The sequence below is a fragment of the Haliaeetus albicilla genome, chromosome 4 (assembly GCF_947461875.1).
Source record: "Haliaeetus albicilla chromosome 4, bHalAlb1.1, whole genome shotgun sequence".
Taxonomy (NCBI): domain Eukaryota; kingdom Metazoa; phylum Chordata; class Aves; order Accipitriformes; family Accipitridae; genus Haliaeetus; species Haliaeetus albicilla.
The window spans coordinates 11,223,383-11,242,079 of NC_091486.1; the positions used below are offsets into that span (position 1 = coordinate 11,223,383).

At 45.8% G+C, this 18,697-nt stretch overlaps 2 protein-coding genes across 5 annotated transcripts in view; one reads left to right on the forward strand and one right to left on the reverse strand.

Moving 5' to 3' along the window:
- The window catches only part of STEAP3 (STEAP3 metalloreductase), a 28,513-nt gene extending 16,018 nt beyond the window's left edge, over positions 1-12,495 (forward strand). For 2 of the 3 annotated variants that reach the window (XM_069780879.1, XM_069780881.1), the window contains exons 3-5: positions 342-869; positions 2,458-2,622; positions 9,076-12,495. In XM_069780879.1, the coding sequence (XP_069636980.1) occupies positions 342-869; positions 2,458-2,622; positions 9,076-9,366 (984 nt within the window). In that variant the 3' untranslated portion in view covers positions 9,367-12,495. The remainder of the gene's footprint in view (positions 1-341; positions 870-2,457; positions 2,623-9,075) is intronic. The other variant, XM_069780880.1, reaches the window with a different exon arrangement.
- Positions 1-18,697, reverse strand: part of C4H2orf76 (chromosome 4 C2orf76 homolog) — a 42,516-nt gene that overhangs the window by 11,168 nt on the left and 12,651 nt on the right. The window lies entirely within an intron of this gene.

Below are 18,697 nucleotides of genomic sequence, written 5' to 3' on the forward strand. Positions count from 1 at the left end.
CCACCCCATAGCTTCTGCATTTCTTTGCTCGGAAATGAAGTACCCTCACTTACTTCACACTTCGTAGTGTTTGGAGCCTCTGCCTAAGTGAAAAGTATTATTTAATTGTCTGTTTATCTAAATACAGCCAGTCAACCAAACTGGTGGTGCACACATGAAAGGAAACTTGTCCAGGAGAGAGGTCTTTGGCAGCCACGGTAAAGCCCCGTCAGAAAGCCTGCCAGGAAACATGATGCTCAGTGGAATAATGCAGGCTCCCTTTAGCACAGCATCCCTCCCAACACACTCGTTCCCAGCAGCCTGATCTCTCTGCCCTACGTGTATCTTTCTGTTCGTTGCAGGTTCTGATTTGCTCAAATAACCAAGAAGCCAAGCGCACAGTAGCAGAAATTGCTCAAGTCATGGGATTCACCCCTGTGGACATGGGCTGCATGTCGTCAGCCCGTGAGATCGAGAACATTCCCCTGCACCTCTTGCCAGCCTGGAAAATCCCCATCTTTTTGGCTCTGGGGCTCTTTCTTTGCTTCTTCACTTACAACCTGATCCGGCAGGTCATCCACCCTTACATCAGGGAGCAGAAGAACAAGTTGTACAAGATCCCCATCGAGGTGGTCAACACGACGCTGCCTTGCGTGGCCTACGTCATGCTGTCTCTCGTCTACCTGCCCGGGGTGCTGGCAGCCTGCTCGCAGCTCTACTATGGCACCAAATACAGGCGCTTTCCAGATTGGCTCGACCAGTGGCTCCAGCACCGAAAGCAGATTGGTCTCCTCAGCTTCTTCTGCGCGGCTTTGCACGCCATGTACAGCCTCTGTCTGCCCATGCGCCGCTCCCACCGCTACCAGTTAATCGAGACGGCCGTCAAGCAGGTAATGCGGCTACTCCTCAGGTCAGCACCTGTAGTAATCTTCTACACACATCCAGATGTTGGGTAGCGGGCTTAATATCTTGGCTTTTGCATTCATTTTCCAAAGCACGTGCAGGACAGTGGGAATAAGCTGTTATCCATACGAGCGCTTCCTCCCCGGGGCAGCTGTGCTCCACATACCAGGCGTGCACCCTTCCGCACCGAGGACCCGTAAACGCAGGGTGTTGCCTGTGCATTTACTGCCAGGGCTAGGATCAAACTCCCCTGTGCCATTGCTCCCCAGAAGCACAGACAAGCCTTTGAAACCAGCCTTGCCTGGCACCTGCCGTGTCTGAGACGAGGGCAGAGGCAAGAAAAGTGGTAGGAGGGGAGAAATCCAGTGGTGGAGAGAGCAGAGTTCCCCTCAACTTTTGTCCCTAGATTTTGGGAGATCCCTGTTTGCTCACACTGAAGTTCACAGTAGGTGCCTGCTGGAGTAACCAAGTCATAACTTGGAGGGGGCTGTTTTGTAGAAGGTGTGTCCTCATCACAGTGTGCCTCCAGGTGTTTTAACAAAATGATGGTGAAGAACTGCTCATAGCCTAAGAGAACGAGGAAATGGAAAAGGACTTTATTGCCTTAGAGACCCTCGGCAGTGTTTATCCAGTGTGAGGTTGCTACCTTCAGGCAATTCAGCCAGCTCTCTAACTCGGCAGTGCCATGGGAAAACGTGACTCTGCCCTTCTCCGGCCCCTGGCTTCTCGCCGTTCCACCCCGCTCCCTCCCGGGATGGCACAAACTTTGTGCAGAGTGGGGAACCCGATCAAGGAATCGCCCCGCAACCAGTCTGCTTTCTGCGCTGGGATATTCGCCCGAGCATTTCCAAACACTTGTCCCAACAGAGCGGAGGGAAGGGGCCGCAGGCACAGAGGGGAGCAGGATGGCTGGTTTCGGCTGCAGCGCCTGTTCAAAGCAACCATCAGACAATATCCCCAGCCTCTCAGCTCCAGTCTTGAGCAGGTCCTTCTCAATTGCCACAGTCGCACATTAATCTCAGGCAAGCATCCTGTGTTCATTTCCCCTCTACCTCCTGTTTTCTAGCAACATCTTTGTTTAGTAAATTAAACCCATTTAATGGGCTAAAGAGGACAGTTCTAAATGTTCCTCTTTGCCATGCAGCATAAAACCCATCTTGCCTTCCATTAGCATGAACAATTTCCCCCCTAAATGCACTTAAAACAAAGGTTATTAGGAGACTACTGCATATGCAAGCATCTGTATTTGTTTTCATGGCTTTAAACTGACTTCTCATTCTAATTATCTTTCCAAATGTGACTTTGGGGCTTGCTGCTGTGGTTACGGGCTGTGGGAGCTGGGAGCATTCAGCAGTTCTTCCCAGCAGTCTTCAAATCAGGTCTAGCTTTGGCCAAATGGCAGTGGGATAAAAGAGCATTTCCACACCTCCCACATAGGCAAATAGTGCTGAAGGTGTGACTAGGACCCAGTGTTCATCCAGGAAACCTCCTTCCAGAACCAGAACAAATACAGCTAAAATTCAGTTCCTCTATTCCTAAGCGCTCCGTTTTAACAAACCTTCATTGTCATGCCAGGCTGTGGAGAAGAAGATGAATATCTGGGTAGAGGAGGAAGTCTGGAGGATGGAGATTTATATCTCTGTTGGAATAATTGCCCTGGGCTTGCTGTCGTTACTTGCCATCACTTCACTTCCATCCATCGCAAACTCTCTCAACTGGAGGGAATTCAGTTTCATTCAGGTAAAGTTGACATTTGCCGATGCCAGAGAGTGATTTTGCAGTCAGTCAGGCCCTCGCGCAGACCACGGAGGGCAGAGGTTGACCTGCCGTCCCAGCGCATCCCTGCTCCGGCACGGCAACTGCAAGCTGCGCACCGGTGTCAGGGGCAAACCCTGCCACTCCACACCTCCCCGTGCACCCCAGAGCCATGGACCCCCTGCCCGGGAGGTGACACCGAGCGGCGATGGCTGGGCAGCGGGATGTGGTGTGTCCCGGGGGGCCGTGCTGCTCCCACGCAGGGCTCACCTGGTCCGTGGAGGGTCCTGCTGTCTCAGGGGGAAGGGAAAATGTAATGTGTCATGGGCATCCACGTGAGGATTAGCGGCAGGCTTTGCAGGAGGGAGTCTTTAACGTCTTGGCTGAGATTCTTTCTCACCCTGCATTTAGCAGCATTAGTTACAGATCCTGAGAAAAAAAACAGCTTGGGCTTTGCCTGCGTGACACCCCTCTGCAGAGTCCTTTCCCCCCTCAATTGGTGCCCAGGAGCAGCAGAGCTGTTCGCAGCTAAAAAACTCCTCAAATCACACAAGGTAGAAAGGCAGAAAGCCTTGGGGTCGTTTAGAGAGGGCAGGGTTGTTCGCTTCTGTGGGCAAGATCCCCCTTGGAGCCGGTCGTGTGTCAGTCATGCACGACACGTCGGAGCTGCTGCGGGGAGTTTGCAGCATCCACGACGTCTCGGGAATGATGCGGGGAGTTTGCACCAGGCTGTGGAAGGCAGGCAAAGCTGCCACGGAGACAGCTGGCTGCGGGACACAGATCTGCCCTTGCATTTCAGGGAGAGTGAGCTTCTGAAAAGGAAAGCACCTGGGAGGACAGTGCAGGGCAAGGTCAGGTTTAGCAGAGCTTGCATGCACCCAAATATTCAATAGACAGGTTCAAAAAGGCTTAGACTGGTCTGTAATGCTAGAGCCCAAGAAGCACAGAGAACTGGGTATAATTTCAATCAAAAGTCGACGTCTGATTCTAAAAAGTGAATTAGGAATGTAGTTTTTCTCTCTCCAAAGTCATTCAGTGGTTTAGGAGCCTTCTTCCCACTTGCAGCAATGTCCAAGCTCCCAAGGGCCAAATTCCCCTAGTGACCCGAGTCTACCATGCGGGACATTCACAAACCCCGACCTCGGGGGCTGCAGCGTTCTCAGGGATGCGCTTGGAGCCAGGCTTAGGGCTAACTAACGGGGACAGCAGGGAATGAACCTTCAAGTATTCCCTGCACATTAGAGCTGATTTTGAGGCCAAATTCCACTTACCATGTCATTACTGTATCCCATAGCCCTGAACCCCCTTGTTACTTGTGTATGCTACATCGCCGCTGCTTAGCATGCACCAGGCTTCAAGTCCAGCTGCAGTGACCCACGGGGCACCCCAACACGTGTGAGCCCCGGTGGGACCCCATCCCCCTGCATCTCCCCTGCGGACCCTCCCCATGCATCACACTGGTACACGTCTAACCCTTCCAAGGGGGAGGGCAGGGTTCGGGCATGTGGAGGTGAATATCTTACCATCCAGCCTCTCCTGTTGAAGCTCTTCAGCAGCATATAAATAATTCAATATTCATTAGAGCAGGAGTTTGAAGCCTGCTCCCCCGCTTCCCCCGCAAGTGCCCAAGATCACCAAATGAGCAAGTCAGTTTGTCTTTTTTCTTCTTTTGCTGGACTAGTAAGTAATTATTTACACTGAGTAGAAGAGCCTCACCAGGAGAGCTTGACCCCAAGACATTGTCCCTCGGGGAGAAGGGAGACCCAGCTTTAAACCTCGCTTTCAGATCGGACAATGGGAGCATATTAGTTCTCGCCACCATGTCTCGGGGCAGGGCTGCAGCCGCTGGGATGTTGGGTAAATTGATCCTGGCTTAGGCATCTCATACCAGGAATCCCAAACGAAGGGAAGTATCTCCCTGCAGCCTGGAAGGAGGCTTCGAACCCCCTTGCATTTCCCTTTGGCTCCCCAGGCAGCCTGGCAGCTCTCCTGGAGGGTGCTGGCGTTATGTCATGTACTATATACGTTGTCACAGCAGGCACTGCTGCCGTCTCCTGCCAGTCCATGTAACACAACTGTCGCATCTGCCCTTTGGGACCCCTTCCCACATCTTTCTAAGGGTATATCGGCAGCGCTGGGGCCAGACAAATACGTGATGGTCGGCTCCAAAATAGCTCTTGGCTGCCCCACACGGGAACTGGCTGGCTTAGTTCATGGAAAGATACACCTATTTCTGTCCGCATGGGATAAAGCGTGACAGTGCGACACGAGCTCCCAGCTGATCACATGCAGGAGAGGCTCAGCTGGTATTTGTGTCCTACTGTGGAAATATCATGTAAAAAGAGCAGGTTACAGATCTCTTAGCGTGTTAGCTTCCGTTTTGGGGTTTTTTTTAATGAGGACTCTTTTAAATTATTTGCTCTTCAATAAGTTGGTAATGGCTTTCTTGAGGAAATTAAGAGCAGGTACAGGTACTGCTCCCAGGCTCCAGAGGTTAACATTCACGTAGCACAATGTGATCCTCCCTGAATTAATGCACAGCGGCACAATGTAAATACAAGGGGTGAAGCGTGAGGCTGCTTTCTCAAATGGTCGAGATGTCTAGCGCTTGACCCTTTTACAGCGCGTCAGGGACATCGTGGCTTCCCACGCCTGGGAAAAGTGAAAGAGAGGGAAAATGCAGAGCACAGCCGCCCCAGTCAGACGTCTCCCAAAAAATGCAGCAATTCATTGCCAGCTCAGTTGAACTGGCTGGTGTGTTCGAGAGTTGCTGTATCAAGCCACATTTGGGAAAGGACTGGGGCTTGCTACAAATTCAGGAGCCACTTTAGTCCCCTCCTTACCCCGAGCTTCCCACCTCTGACATTTTCCAACAGCAGTGTGTGCACCTGTATTAGTGTCATGGGATACTGCCACACTCTTAAAATACATATCTGTTGCCTGATGGGCCCAAAATCCTGTTTGGATTGTTGCTAAGGTTTTAGGAAAAAAACAGTTAATTTTTATAGTAGTTCCTGCACATATACAAATTTCAATTATAGTTAAGTTGGATACACAGTTCCCCTGTATGTCCTGTTTTGATTAACTGAATGTACAGAATCTAGACACTGGATAACAGGAGTGATTCCTATGTAATTCAACTTATAGTAGACATTTTTAATGTTCCCCAGTGATTTACAAATCAACTCTAATTGGCTGAGAAGTAAAAATGTGTATGATTGCCTTTACCTTCCCATCCTGAGAAGTCCTCCTGGAATTTGAAGGTTGAATTGACCTGGTTTCTTTCTTAGCTCAGGTATCGCAAGATATAAAGAATGTGTCATCAGACCTTTTCTAACCCTCCTGTCAATGAAGTGTGAGCCAGAGCCGCTTCCATGGAACTAATGACTTCACGGGACTGACGGCAGCAGAAGTCAGAAACATATTTAGGTCAGGAAGGGGCTATTTGCTTTGCGCGCTGCCCAGACATTTCTAAATGAGCCACATGTGACTGAATCGCCTTTGCTGATGCATTACAGGGAGCCTCGCAAACACCACCAAGGAGATGGGGGAGATATAAGAGTTAATACAGAACAGAAAATATATGCAAAGCCTGCGTGAGGAAGATACCATCTTCATACAGCCATCTTTTAGAGGGCTGTTCCACCTTACATGGATGGTGGCCCCACGTTCCCCATGCTGTGACAGTGCAAAAGAAAGCCCTGCCACTGTTTAAAACAAAAAAAACACCAAAAAAGTTTCATAGCCAGAAACTGCACTGAGAGGATAAACGAGAGCACAGCTTCAAAACTCAGCGTGATATCAGGGGCTAAGCACGTCGGCAAATCAGCCCCCATAGGGTGCTCAGCAGGCTCTGCATTGTCCTATACTGAGTACATATTATATTGAGCTGTATATACCGAGCCAAGCTGCGATCAGCAAAACTTTTGTTTTTTGTGCACTTACAGACCAACCTGTACCCGCCTGACAGCTTGTCTGGTGGATGCAGCCATGGGGCCCTGCTGACCACAGGTCCTTCAGCCAGCAGCAGCATTGGGACCCCCCCCAGGCACCCCCTGCTCTCACCAGACAGCCCCTCATCTGTCTGACGAGCGGATCAGCCCATTGCTGCTGTCTGAGGAGCTGCCAGCGCTGTTTCCAGCCACCGGCGGCTTATCCACGCGTTTTTTGCCAATTAGCTTTTTTGTTTCACGTGCCCCGCCGTCCGCACACAAAGGTGGGTCACTGAGCGCCTGTGATGGTTTGTCACCTTTTGTCCTACTAATTTGCACTCCTACTCTCTCCCAGTACCAGCAGCAGTTGAAAGAGAAACTGTAGAGGAACAAACTAATTATCTCCAGCTCCGACATCTCCGCCATGCATACAGCCCTGCTGGGGCTGACTCCGAAAGCACCCTCCGCCCAGGGCAGAAAGTATCTGCTGCCCTTGGACTTCACTCTGTCCCCTTTTCCCCCTGCCCCGCTTTACATCTCTGCTCTGCCCAATGAGTCTCAAGCTGGTACGTCCAACCTTTTGCCACCCAGGGATTTTTTTGGCCGTTGGAGAGAAGCTCAAGAGTCGATAAATAATAGGTGAGCTATGGGTCAGGTCCCGCTGTTAGGTTCAACTGTGATCACGGCATAGTGCAGCAAACTCCTTAATTTTCCAAGTGAAACCAATCTTGACCCTGTTCGGGTTTGCTGCTTGTTACCACTTCGGTTTAGGAATCGGACATGACTTCTGGTAAGGACGGCTGTCCCTGGAAGAAAGGATGGGTGCGGGGATGCATGCAGGACTGAGGTTCATTTCACAGGTCTGCTCCTGACTCGTGGCACAGTCTTGCTCAGCTGTAACACAGAGAAGAGTTCCCTACCTTGGCAGGGGGTCATACGGGTGAAATCTTGGCAGGACTTGGTGACATCCACATGACTTGCCTGATAGGTGCTGTAAAAGTGAAGTACCTAGATCTGGTAGCATGTTTTAGAGCTCTCCTTCCCTTCCCTGCCCAGTCCTCTCAGCTGCCTAAATGATTAGCTCTGAAAGTTAGAGGAGTCTTGGTCTAGTTTGTTGGTAACAATATGGTACATTTCTTAAAGTTGTCTGGGTTTTTAAATAGTTTCCCAGGAATCAAAAATAGGAAGGGATGCTTTGAATTGAGTAGTTTTCCAGCTGAGATTATTTTTTCCAAGAGACAATGTCACCGACTTCCTCCTGTCTTGCCCTGGTCCCTTATTTCCCTGCTGTGTCCTCTTCTCTGGGCATACCTTCAGGAAGACTGTGTTTCTTGCTAATCTCTTGACTAGCTGCACCAAGCCAGATATTTTGACTTGTAAAGGTTTCCTTCCCTAAGTTAGGGACATCAGCAGCAAAATTTTCCCTGTCTAGGCATCTTGAAATTTGGTTGTTATTGCAAGCTTTGACCGAGCATTCAAAGTAGGGCAGCAGAGCAATATGCTACACTCGTGCTTTTCTTTGAAAATACAGCAGCAGAGGCTTGTACTTGAGATGCCTTTGGGAGTGAGCCCCTGGCTCTTGCTGAGTGCCAGCGGGCAGCAGGAGCTGGCAAACTCAGGAACCACCACCTCTGATGCTGGCTGGAGACCACTGGTGAGGGGACAAGCTTAAAACCCCTCTTGAGAGCAACCCTCAGAGGGAGCTGGAAATATTCAGGCAAAATGTTGTGTCTGTGGGTGCTTGGGAGCCGTGATCTCAGCTGAAAATGGGGGAAGTTCTTGCCTGCAGAACAGGGCCTGAGTTCTTACTGCCTCCCTGAGTGGATGAAGGGCTCTTGACTCCCCATTTCAAGGAATTAGCCCATCGTAAAGCCTGACGGTCTGGCTCACGAACCAACACAGATCTCTAGGACAGAGAAGGAAACCCTTCAGGGCTGTTGCTCACCTCAGAACAGAGCACTTCTGTCTCCACAATCTCATTTTCCTGTAGATGACAGCAGTTACCCGAAGGTGTCTTTGTTCTGTGCGAAGCTACAGCTTCACCGACTTCTGACGGTGCCAGCTGCTGGTCCAGAGCCACGATGCTGATGCTTCACCGGTCAGCAGCCTCTCGCCAGCCATGGACCGGCAGGCAGCAGAGCTGGCCCCTGCAGCTCGGGAGGAGCGTTGGTGAGCTGCCCGCAGTTACGTGCTCAGCAGGGGCTGGGGGCTGCTGCTTCGCACAGAGGCAGGAGCCCACCTCTCAGCCGAGTTGGCAGCATCTTCTGGGAAGCGCCTGCTGAGTTTCTAATATCACACTTAACCTCTGATTAGAAAAAGAAAAATGCAGTCTGGCACGCTACCTAGGAAAGGCTTCCAGTCACGTTTTATTCTGTCCAAGAAACGCAGGAATACTCATTGCTTTCTCTGTGCTATGTACACTTACAAAATAGTGTAAAAAAAATATAGGAAAATAGCCTATAGGCACAAGGTCCTCTGCTAACTGGTGTGTTTCTCTTCCTTTTAGTCCACCCTTGGATTTATTGCCTTGGTAATCAGCACTCTGCACACACTCACGTATGGATGGTCAAGGGCCTTCGATGAGAACCAGTACAAGTTCTACCTGCCTCCCACCTACACCCTCACGCTGCTCGTCCCATGTACTGTGATCCTAGCAAAAGTCATCTTCAGTTTGCCCTGCATCCAGCAAAGACTTCTCCGAATCAGGAGGGGCTGGGAGAAGGGAAGATACGTGAAGTTTGTCCTGCCCAGCGCAACGGCGGAATATTCAAGCGGGGAGACCTCTAGCAACGTCTAACAGAGCCCCGGCTGTGACAGAGGATTTCAAAGCACTATCAACATTTCTATAAAGGTGTTTCTTTTTCTTAAATATATGTATGTTTTGGTATAATTGTATTGTGGGTAAATAATAAAATTTGGTGACTTCAGAAAATGGATGACCACAAAACTAGTTTAGACAGTAGTAGTTAAATTGTATTGCTGATTTACTAGGACAATTATCGCCTTAAAAATGACTGTGAAAGCTGAGCTAGCAGCACTAATATACATTGGAAACTGATGGACTCTGTTAGTCAGCTCAGTCACTTGAGGTGCTGGCTGGCAGGCTCCCTGGACCAGTACTTCTCAGTTGCTTCCCTAGCTGCTCTCATAAATTTCAATGCCTCTTTTTTTTTTTTTAATACAAAGTAGCACAGATTTTCTGGGGTTTATGACAGCAAAGATATCCTGCCTCTTGAGTGCCTGGATCAATCAAGGCAGTGAGGTTTAGAAAGATGAATTGTCCCTGGTTTTGGTCTCCTCAGTGAACTCAGTGGACAAGAACAGCAATATCCACGTCACGTAGCGTCTGCAGATTTTACTAAAAGCATCCAAACCTAACAGCAAGTCCAAGTATCCCTGTTCTCTCAAATACAGACAGCACTTCTGGTCTGGTAAGCTGTGCCTGGTGCATGTTTTTAAGCTATGGAAATAAAGCACCTTTTCCAGCAGTATAAAAGCATTTGAAGAGATAGATGTCCCTAACAACACACATCTGGTCTGCATCACTGGCTCTGAGATGACCAATGCTGCTGCTGCATGTTCTCTGTTTTACTAAGCCAAAGTTTCAAGCAATATTTGATGGAAATAAAGCAAAGGTAATTATTGGAAAGACCTGCTGCTTCACAAAATTACATGGAGAAAACCAAGGCCTTCCAGCTGGCCTTACATCAAATAGGGTGAAGCTTTTAGAAATCACTGTCACCTGAACATGCCCATTTATGCAGACAGAACAGCAGCTTCAAATGGTCTTGCAAAGTGATCAGTGAGTCTTGACCACAACATGAAAATACAGCAATTGTACGTTTTGAGCACAGTCCTTCATTGCTTTGCAACTTAAAAAGTCACTTACTAGATCACAAAGCAGGTACCAAATGCTCTTCTGACTTCACACCCCCTTTGGACAAGGTACAGGGCAATGAAGATTTCTGTCCTAATTTCATTTTCCACCTGTCACTTTCTATCCCTTCAAGCTCTTGCTCTTTATCAGAATAATTCTTTAGGTTTTGGACATCCAAATCACCAAACAGAGAATGGACAGCCATTCATAAAAGTTCATTTAAAAGCAAGCAATCGGGATGACACAAGAAGACTACCTCAATAACGTCAGATACAAGGACATGGCTAGAGCAGCCTCATTTTCCTACAGTTAAAACACCACTCATTGTTCAGTGTTGCTTTGAAAAACAGCTGTCAGCATCAAATGAGGTACGGTTTGTGGGACAAGAAAGTACTTGTTACTAGACCAGTTAATATAAATGGGGGGTGGAAATTATAAACTTTGGGGCGCATAAGCCCTTCTACAAGCCAACATTGCTTCTGTAACCTGGATGTTTTCTACACAGAGAAACTTAACAATTCCCTGTTTAGCCTCAAATAACTACAATGAGTAATATTCTCCAAATATTATTGCTCACGGTGCCAGTGATGATATTGAGGGATTTCAGTTCTTGCCTAAGGCTTACAGTAAAGTTTCCAAACGCCACTTCTTTTCACTGAATGGAAAGAAATCGGCATGAGGGAAATGCCTAGATTTCACAATCAGCTGATTTTTTTGTTTTGTGGGTTTTTTGGCAACACAGGGAAGGTACCATTCTTTCCCACTGTCCCCTTCAGAAAGCTGTGGTTATTCAGGTTTCCCAGTGCACCTCCGCAACCTAGCCCAAATCAGCACCTGATCAAATCACTCACCAAGCAGATTGATTACCCAGCACTATTTATTTGTGGTTGAATAGTAGGTCAAGTTTCCACGTGGATTTGAGACAGTTTCACCTGAGTATAATTCCACCTACTCCAGTTTAACTCATCCTTGAGGGAAAACTGGATTCAGCAAGCTTGTTCTTTTAGTCTTCTCTTCCATTTCTTTATCAAGCAAAGTCAACATAAAAGCACCAGTTTACACGTTTTCTGGTTACAGTAGTGTACTCCAATGCCTCTTTTTCCCACCTAAGCTTCTTTTCATATCTTTAGGTCAGACAAGACTACTGCCTAGTAACAAAAGAAAAAAAAAAGGATTAAGAGGCAGGGAAAGAACATTACACAGGCTTGCAGGCTTTGTCTTCCAGGGGAAAGGTGTGGTTTTATTGTGAGTTGCTGCAAGGTTAAAGACTTATCTTTCTGCCCAGCAGAAGTAAGGTTTGCACCTTTGCTTTGTTTACATGACTTTCATGCCCACACACCCTTTCCCATCGACGGCAAAGGGACAGGTTTCATGAGCAGAAGCAGAGTCAGGCACCCGGACCTACCTGAGGAGCTGGCTCCATTAGTGAGTCAGCATGGTACTTTTCATATGGACACAAGCCCAGAATGACAGACAAGCCAGCTCAAAATCCCCACAGCTACTGCAGCTCCACAGCATCTAAAAAAAGGCTAGGCAAGTGTCTCCAGGTAACGCCTGTGCCAACATACTGTCCAGCCAGTCACCATCCCTTTTAAAGACTGAAACCAATTCCTATAAATGCAGAACAGCATTTCAGATGGTCCCTTCTGTAGGCATCTGGTCCTTAAAACGTTTGACACAAGAGTCTGAGTAATTTCTTCTGATTCTGGAATGCTGAAAAGTAGTTTGAGGAATGTTTCAATTATCTTTTCCCTACACATTTTTTAATGTGGATAGGGGGTTCAGTGAGGTTAGCTTAAAATTTACCAATTAACTGGTTTTGTACTTGGAGTTTCTCTCTCTCTCTGTATATATGTACACACACATATATATTAATGCAGAATATATAGCTGGAATGTAAATTCTTTATATTTTTATTTTCTGCATTGCCTACTATGTGCCTCTGGGATATGTAAGAACTAACTGAAAAGCTGTAAGAGTAAGGCCAGTTTTAATCACTGGCATCTGTACTTATATAAAAGATATTCTGAACAGGTCTACATAATTATATCAGAACTTGTTTGAGTCTTTTTTCCTCTCCTCCCCCTAAACAATACCATTACTTTAATGGCGGTAGTAGTGTGATTATCTAGAATTTAACCACTAGGAAATAAAACCCACTATAGCCAGCAGCTGATAGAGTCTCTTTATCAACATAGTAAGTGAAAATGATCATTGCTGGGACCCATGGTGCCAGGGCCTCAACTCCAGAGTTGTTGTGCATGTTGGAGGGCACAAGTGTGTACAGACATATGTTTCGGTACAAGAGACTAGTGATATTACACAGCATGTGTAGCACAGGATCAAAAAAGCTTAATTCACTAAACAAAAAGTGCTGTTGATAGAGAGTTCAGGAAGAGGGAGTTCCGGATGAGGTTTTATGGGACTGGAAAGAAAAAGGGAATTTTAATACTATCAATTTGTTCTCTGTTTCTTAAGTCACTTCTTCATAGAAGTGGCATGCCAGATCAACCAACTTCTGGATCTGCGGTGCTGCATTTTAATGAGCTAATTTGTAAGTTGATTTTAATGAGTTCATTTAAATTCCTGTGCTGAAGATTAACCTCTGCAGGTACAGTTCTCTCACTCCTTCTGTTTTATAATACAAGGCTTTTAACAGTGCAATTGGTTTCTTGCTCTTCAGGGATTTACTTACAAAGTGATATATCAAACTCAGTTAAATCTTTAGGGGGATGCACTTGCTTCAGCACCTCTATGCAATATATTTCCTCCAGTCTCTCCAAGATGGCCAGTGCAGCTGCATGACCTGCTACAATCAGCAACAAAAGTCTGGTGTTACATCCTTGAGCTCAAAATTTCACGCACTGAGCTAGTGGGATCTGTGGACTGTGCCTCAGGTTTGAGGAACGAGATTCATTACACTAGGATAGTTTTCTTTTATCTGTTTATTGTGCCTTAATAAGCAGCATCAGTTTTGCAGAATTTCTGCGTGAGGTTTTTTAGTGCAGCAGGACTTTCATATTCAAAGACTAAAAATAACCGTTTTGTGTGGCCAGTCAGGAGGATCATATATTACAAGCCATAGTATTACTGGAACCTTTCAAAGGCTTAAAGTGGCACTACTGCAGTCCTCCTAGAAAGATAATCTGCTTTAGATTTAGAAACCTCAGCACTGGAGGAACCACTACAGCTGCTGTTCAGCTGGTTAGTTACTCTTATCTGTTTCCCATATCTGATCTGCAATTAGCTAGCTTCAGCTGCTGCTGCTGCATGCCAGCCTGCTGGCTTAAAGAGCTATCTACAATCAGATGTCTGCATTTAAGTAGCTGTCTCATTCAGCACTCTAGAAAACAAAGTTGCTGTGCAAGATTCAAGTCTGCAATCTGCAAAACCAGGTTTATTTGCTTTGGGGGTAGTGTGAAGAAATGGCCATGATACTAACTGCTAGGACGTAAGGCTTTCATTTCTAGATTGCTGCTTTGACTCTACAACCAACTGATGTCCTGCAGTTGGATGGACATAAATACATGCGTAGAGCCAAAGATGTGACCTCAAAGTAGTGTAAAAAAACAGATTGATACCACACCTTCCATTTTAAGTCTCAGTTCACTGAACAAAAGGGGCTTCCCAAATTGGCCTTAAAGAATATGTTCCCTGGGCTTCAGGTTACAAAGCAGAATTAAACCTTCCCAAGATGTGGAATGAGAGCAGACAGCAGCAGTTCTTACAGTACTTGCTGACATTCCTGGTACACAACACTGTAAGTCACATGCCAGAGAGCAGAAGTGGACATACAAAGGTAAATTCTTGTATTAATCTGTCATACTGAGCTCTTGAACGTATTCTCTACCAACTGAAACTCCCACTCTTCTGGCTAGCTGCTTTAGGCCCACTACAAAGGAATCTATTGCTATCAGAGAGAATGCTAGCGAACAAAAGGTACAATCCATATCTGATAAAAAATACTCTATCTACAGGAAGATGAAAGCTCTATGCCCCATATTCTCCCCTACTGTATCACCAGCCCAAACATCCACCTCTCCACCCAGCTATCTGCCACGCACACCATGCTTCAAGACAAGGTCCTGGTCCCCAGCGAAGCAGAACTGGGTGCTGTACAGAAGGAATAGAAGCGAGAATAACACCTCCCAGCCAACCTGCACCACCATGCTGGCTGCACCCATGCACACAGTAGTCTTTCCCTGCAGACAGCACAGGACTGCACAGCTGCAATCGCCTGCGGATTGTGAACAGTGTTTGAGGGTTATAGTGATACTTTGGAATCAATAAGCAGTTCTTATACACAGCAAGCAGTGGTAAACCCTTAGCATGACACCAGTGCTACAAGGCTAGAAGAAAGGAACTAAAGAAGCAGCCCAAAACAGAAGGAAAGAATAATTTAGGTCACGCAGGCTCTACCTGCCACTTAACTTTCCTCTCTTCAATAGTCTCCCTGGCATCTGCAAGCTGCTTGCAAGAAAATTGACAGGAATCTCAGCAGAAGGCTCCATCGCACCTTGTCCCTGTGCAACAATTCAAGTTTGCCCTTTTAACCAGGCAGCATCTATGCACACTTCAATCACTGACAGCGTAAAGCTGTGCAGTGTACTTGGGTTTGAGCTCTGAAACTCGCATCCCATATCAGCTCATCACAGCTCAGAAAGCGTGGCCCGCAGAGCGCAATGCCAGGTTCCCTTCAGCCCTTGCACTACAAGGAAGAAATAGTAGGAGCTTAGGGTCAGAAGCATGGAGGATACATTTGTTGTGTGTTTAAGCTGTGTTGCTGAAGATGTTTTGCTCTGCTTTGCATGTGTGTCTGTTCTGAGCGGTTTTCCTTGTGTTTAAAAAAAATAGGTATACTTAAAGTCTACTTCACAAAACCTCAGCAAATTAACACTGATCTTTTCCAGACAATTCTTCAAATGAACGTTCTGCAAATGCTTCCTCACAGCATGCAAAGATTTAGATACGCTGGAACTGGCTCCGCAAAGGATGCTCTCTAACAAGAGGAATTTAAGCACTGATACCAGTTCAATTTGCCGCTTTTTGATTTTAATATAAAAAGAAATATTTTCTGCAAGGAAAGACTCAGCTTTCATCACCAGAACCCTAGTACAGACTTTGCAGGCTAAACCAATTCACAAATAAGCACTTTTCATAAACATTACATATTTCTTGGCTTACACAGGTTCTGGAGAATGAAAGAACAGGCTGTGCTGACATCTGGTGGCTTTCTCTGCAGACAGTTTATGGCAATAAGTCTTGGCTTTTTGCTGCATTTTTTTTTGCAGCAAATGTAAAAAAATGATGTAACTTCTCTCGTTTCTTTCCAAGATACAAAGCATTATGATAAAAACATTTTTGTTTCCACTGACCAGTGGACAGTGCTGTCCCATACCAGTCCTCCTGTAAAGCAAGAAAGGATCCTTTGTTGTGTACTATCAGTGACAAGAGTAGAAAAGGTCTCCTCTTTATTTCAAAGCTTATTTCCTCATGAATACAAAAAAAAAAATCCTGTACATTCACTGCCACAGGAAATGCTACTATTGCATATCAGATGAGGTGCAAACCTAACAATTAAAGCACTGCAAATCAGCAGAGGTGGCAGCAAGAAGCAAAGGGAAGTGGCTGGGAAAACATGCAAAGGTGCATCTGTTTCTCTAACTCAATAGGTAAGTAGGTAGTAGGGAAAAGTCAATGTCCTGATAATATGAAAAGTAGCGAAGTTATCTACTGAGCATCGTTGCTTGACTCATTAATCACTTGCAAATCTGTGCCAAGAAGTGCTATGAAAAGGAAGTCATGGAAGGAAGATCGGGTACCAACCAGGAAGACTGAGCTCAGTCCAAACTGTTCAATAAGCAAAAGTGTACACTTCCCTTAAACATTTGTAATGCCTCCAGCCGGCTGCCGTTGCTCTGAAGCCAGGATCCTATCAGTCACGTGAGACCAAGAATGAGTATCGCATGTTCTGGTTTTTCATTCTTGACCTCTGGACACTCAGGATTTCTGTGGCTATTAGCTTCCAAGGACAGGGCCCACAGATATCCTCTCATGGCTGTGGTAACTCTTGGACTGTTACTTGCAAGCTTGTTTTTAAGTAAATGATCCGTCAGGGGATGTGCTGAATACTCCCAGGGAATGAAAGAGAAACACCACAGCTTACAACATCTCTCTGGATCGCCTTTAAGACAGAATGTTTGCATCAGATAAAGCAGTTCCCCAACTTCAATGGTGGTATATTTCAGACCTTTGAGGACTCTTTTATGCCATTGGTAACTGGCAACATTTAACTCAGCTATCCATGTCAGCAGTTTTCTTAGCTCTTGCTTCTTCAAGAGGCAACATAACTACCTCTGGACAGAAAAATACACAAAAACTGTTGCATGCAGAAAGTATAACGTGACAAAACCAGAAAAAACAAGATGCCTATTCCAGCAGTTATGAGTCAATTCCAAAAAATATTAAAATGCACCATTTTCATGCCCTTAGTGCTATAAAAAACAGCTCTACTCCAGTATTTCTGTGCCAAGAGTGTTGTACATTCAAGATTTTGCCTGTTTATTCAGCTACACTGTTACCGCTTCTTCCTCTTCATGATAATTCCTTTCCTAATTTCCTCTCTTCTCCTTTAGTAGCTATTCTTCCACACCTCCTAACCAAAACTCCAGTCTCTCTGAAGTGATTTTTTTTCTCTAAGAAACACCCAAGCCCCACACACTCCCCCAGCTTCCAGTTTGACTGCCTTTCCCTACTAGAGTGCTATAACCCAGGAGAAGTTGTATCTTATTTCAGTATCCAGTCTGGATGCTGTTCTTGTTTAAAAAAAAAAAAACAAACAAACAACCTAGTGAAAGGCTCCAAGGACATTGTACTGAAAGATGAGTCCTTATTAACCCCACGACGTCTAAGAACACTCGCAAAGCTATATGACTTACCCCACTACACATTATGGAGAAGCCACCTTCGATTAACAACAATTGCAAACCGATGCAGTTCATGACCTCTGCTGCCAGGATAACAAACCATGCTACCAACTCTGTAGGTGGTTTCCTTCAATAGAAAGAGGATTTCATAACAACATGGACAAAGACATCTCAGTCTTTAGTAATTTATTAGCCAGTGTTCACAGATTTCATTCAATACTCAACAATCCTGGAATCAAACCTACTCTGACACAAAGTTATACCATATCCCATCAAAAAATGTTGGAACACCATCTATCTTAACAAGTTCTCAGCTATTATCTGTAGTTTTGTGGGGTTTATTTGAAAGAAGAATTATTGAAGGTCCAATTAAAAAAAAAAAAAAAACAGTAGAAAAACACTTCAGGAAGAAACCAGTTTACAAGTATGGCCATTGAAAGCATTACAAAAGGCTCTACTGTCTGCTGCAGAAAGGAGCCAATAAAGTGCCATTGCCAGAGCTAACTGAGCTCACAAAGCAGTAGTTTAACTCCTCCCTTGGAAAGAGAAGCTAATCTGGAGAGCCAGATACATCATTCTTGAATATTTGCATTAAAACATTTACCATTTTCTCACTGATGCTGTCGAATTGCTCTTTCACTGTGCCACACTCGATGTGGCACTGAACATTTGTAACTGTCCTAGCCCAGAAAGGACAGTTGTTAAAATTTGGTGCCTCTTTCAAACACAAATGCCTTAGAGAAAAGGGATCACAAAACCCATCCAAATCTGTCTGAAAGGGCTGAAGACCAAATTCAAATCCCCAGAACAGGAAGAAAAGAGTGACAGTGTTTGCTCAGTCTGAGCACCCAAGTGTGCTGACAGACATCACCTACATGCCTTAGTAGGACAGTCTGAGACATTGATCTCTCTGGTATGCCATCTACTTCTTACAAAGTTACCTTCATTATTGTAAATTTGGCTGAACAAAGCTGGTATACTCTGGAGTGCAATGTATTAGCTTAAACCATCTGAGAAGATCAGTACAAACTCATATCAACCAGATGAATCTGCAAGCATGACAGACTGTGTAAGAAGGTAGCTGAGACATGGGCCCATGTTTGCGGAGCAGGTACCAGCAACAGAAAGGCGGCCTGGACAGAAAGAGGAAGCAAGTGGTAAATTCTCCTCACAAATTCATCGGAGCATGCGTAACAGCATCTAAATCCCAAGAGAACACAGATGACTTCAGTGACACAGGACTGCTTACAAGATAAAGATACAATCACCCTTTTAATCACAGATGACAAAGTAGCAGACTACTTTCACAAGAGAATAAAATTTTT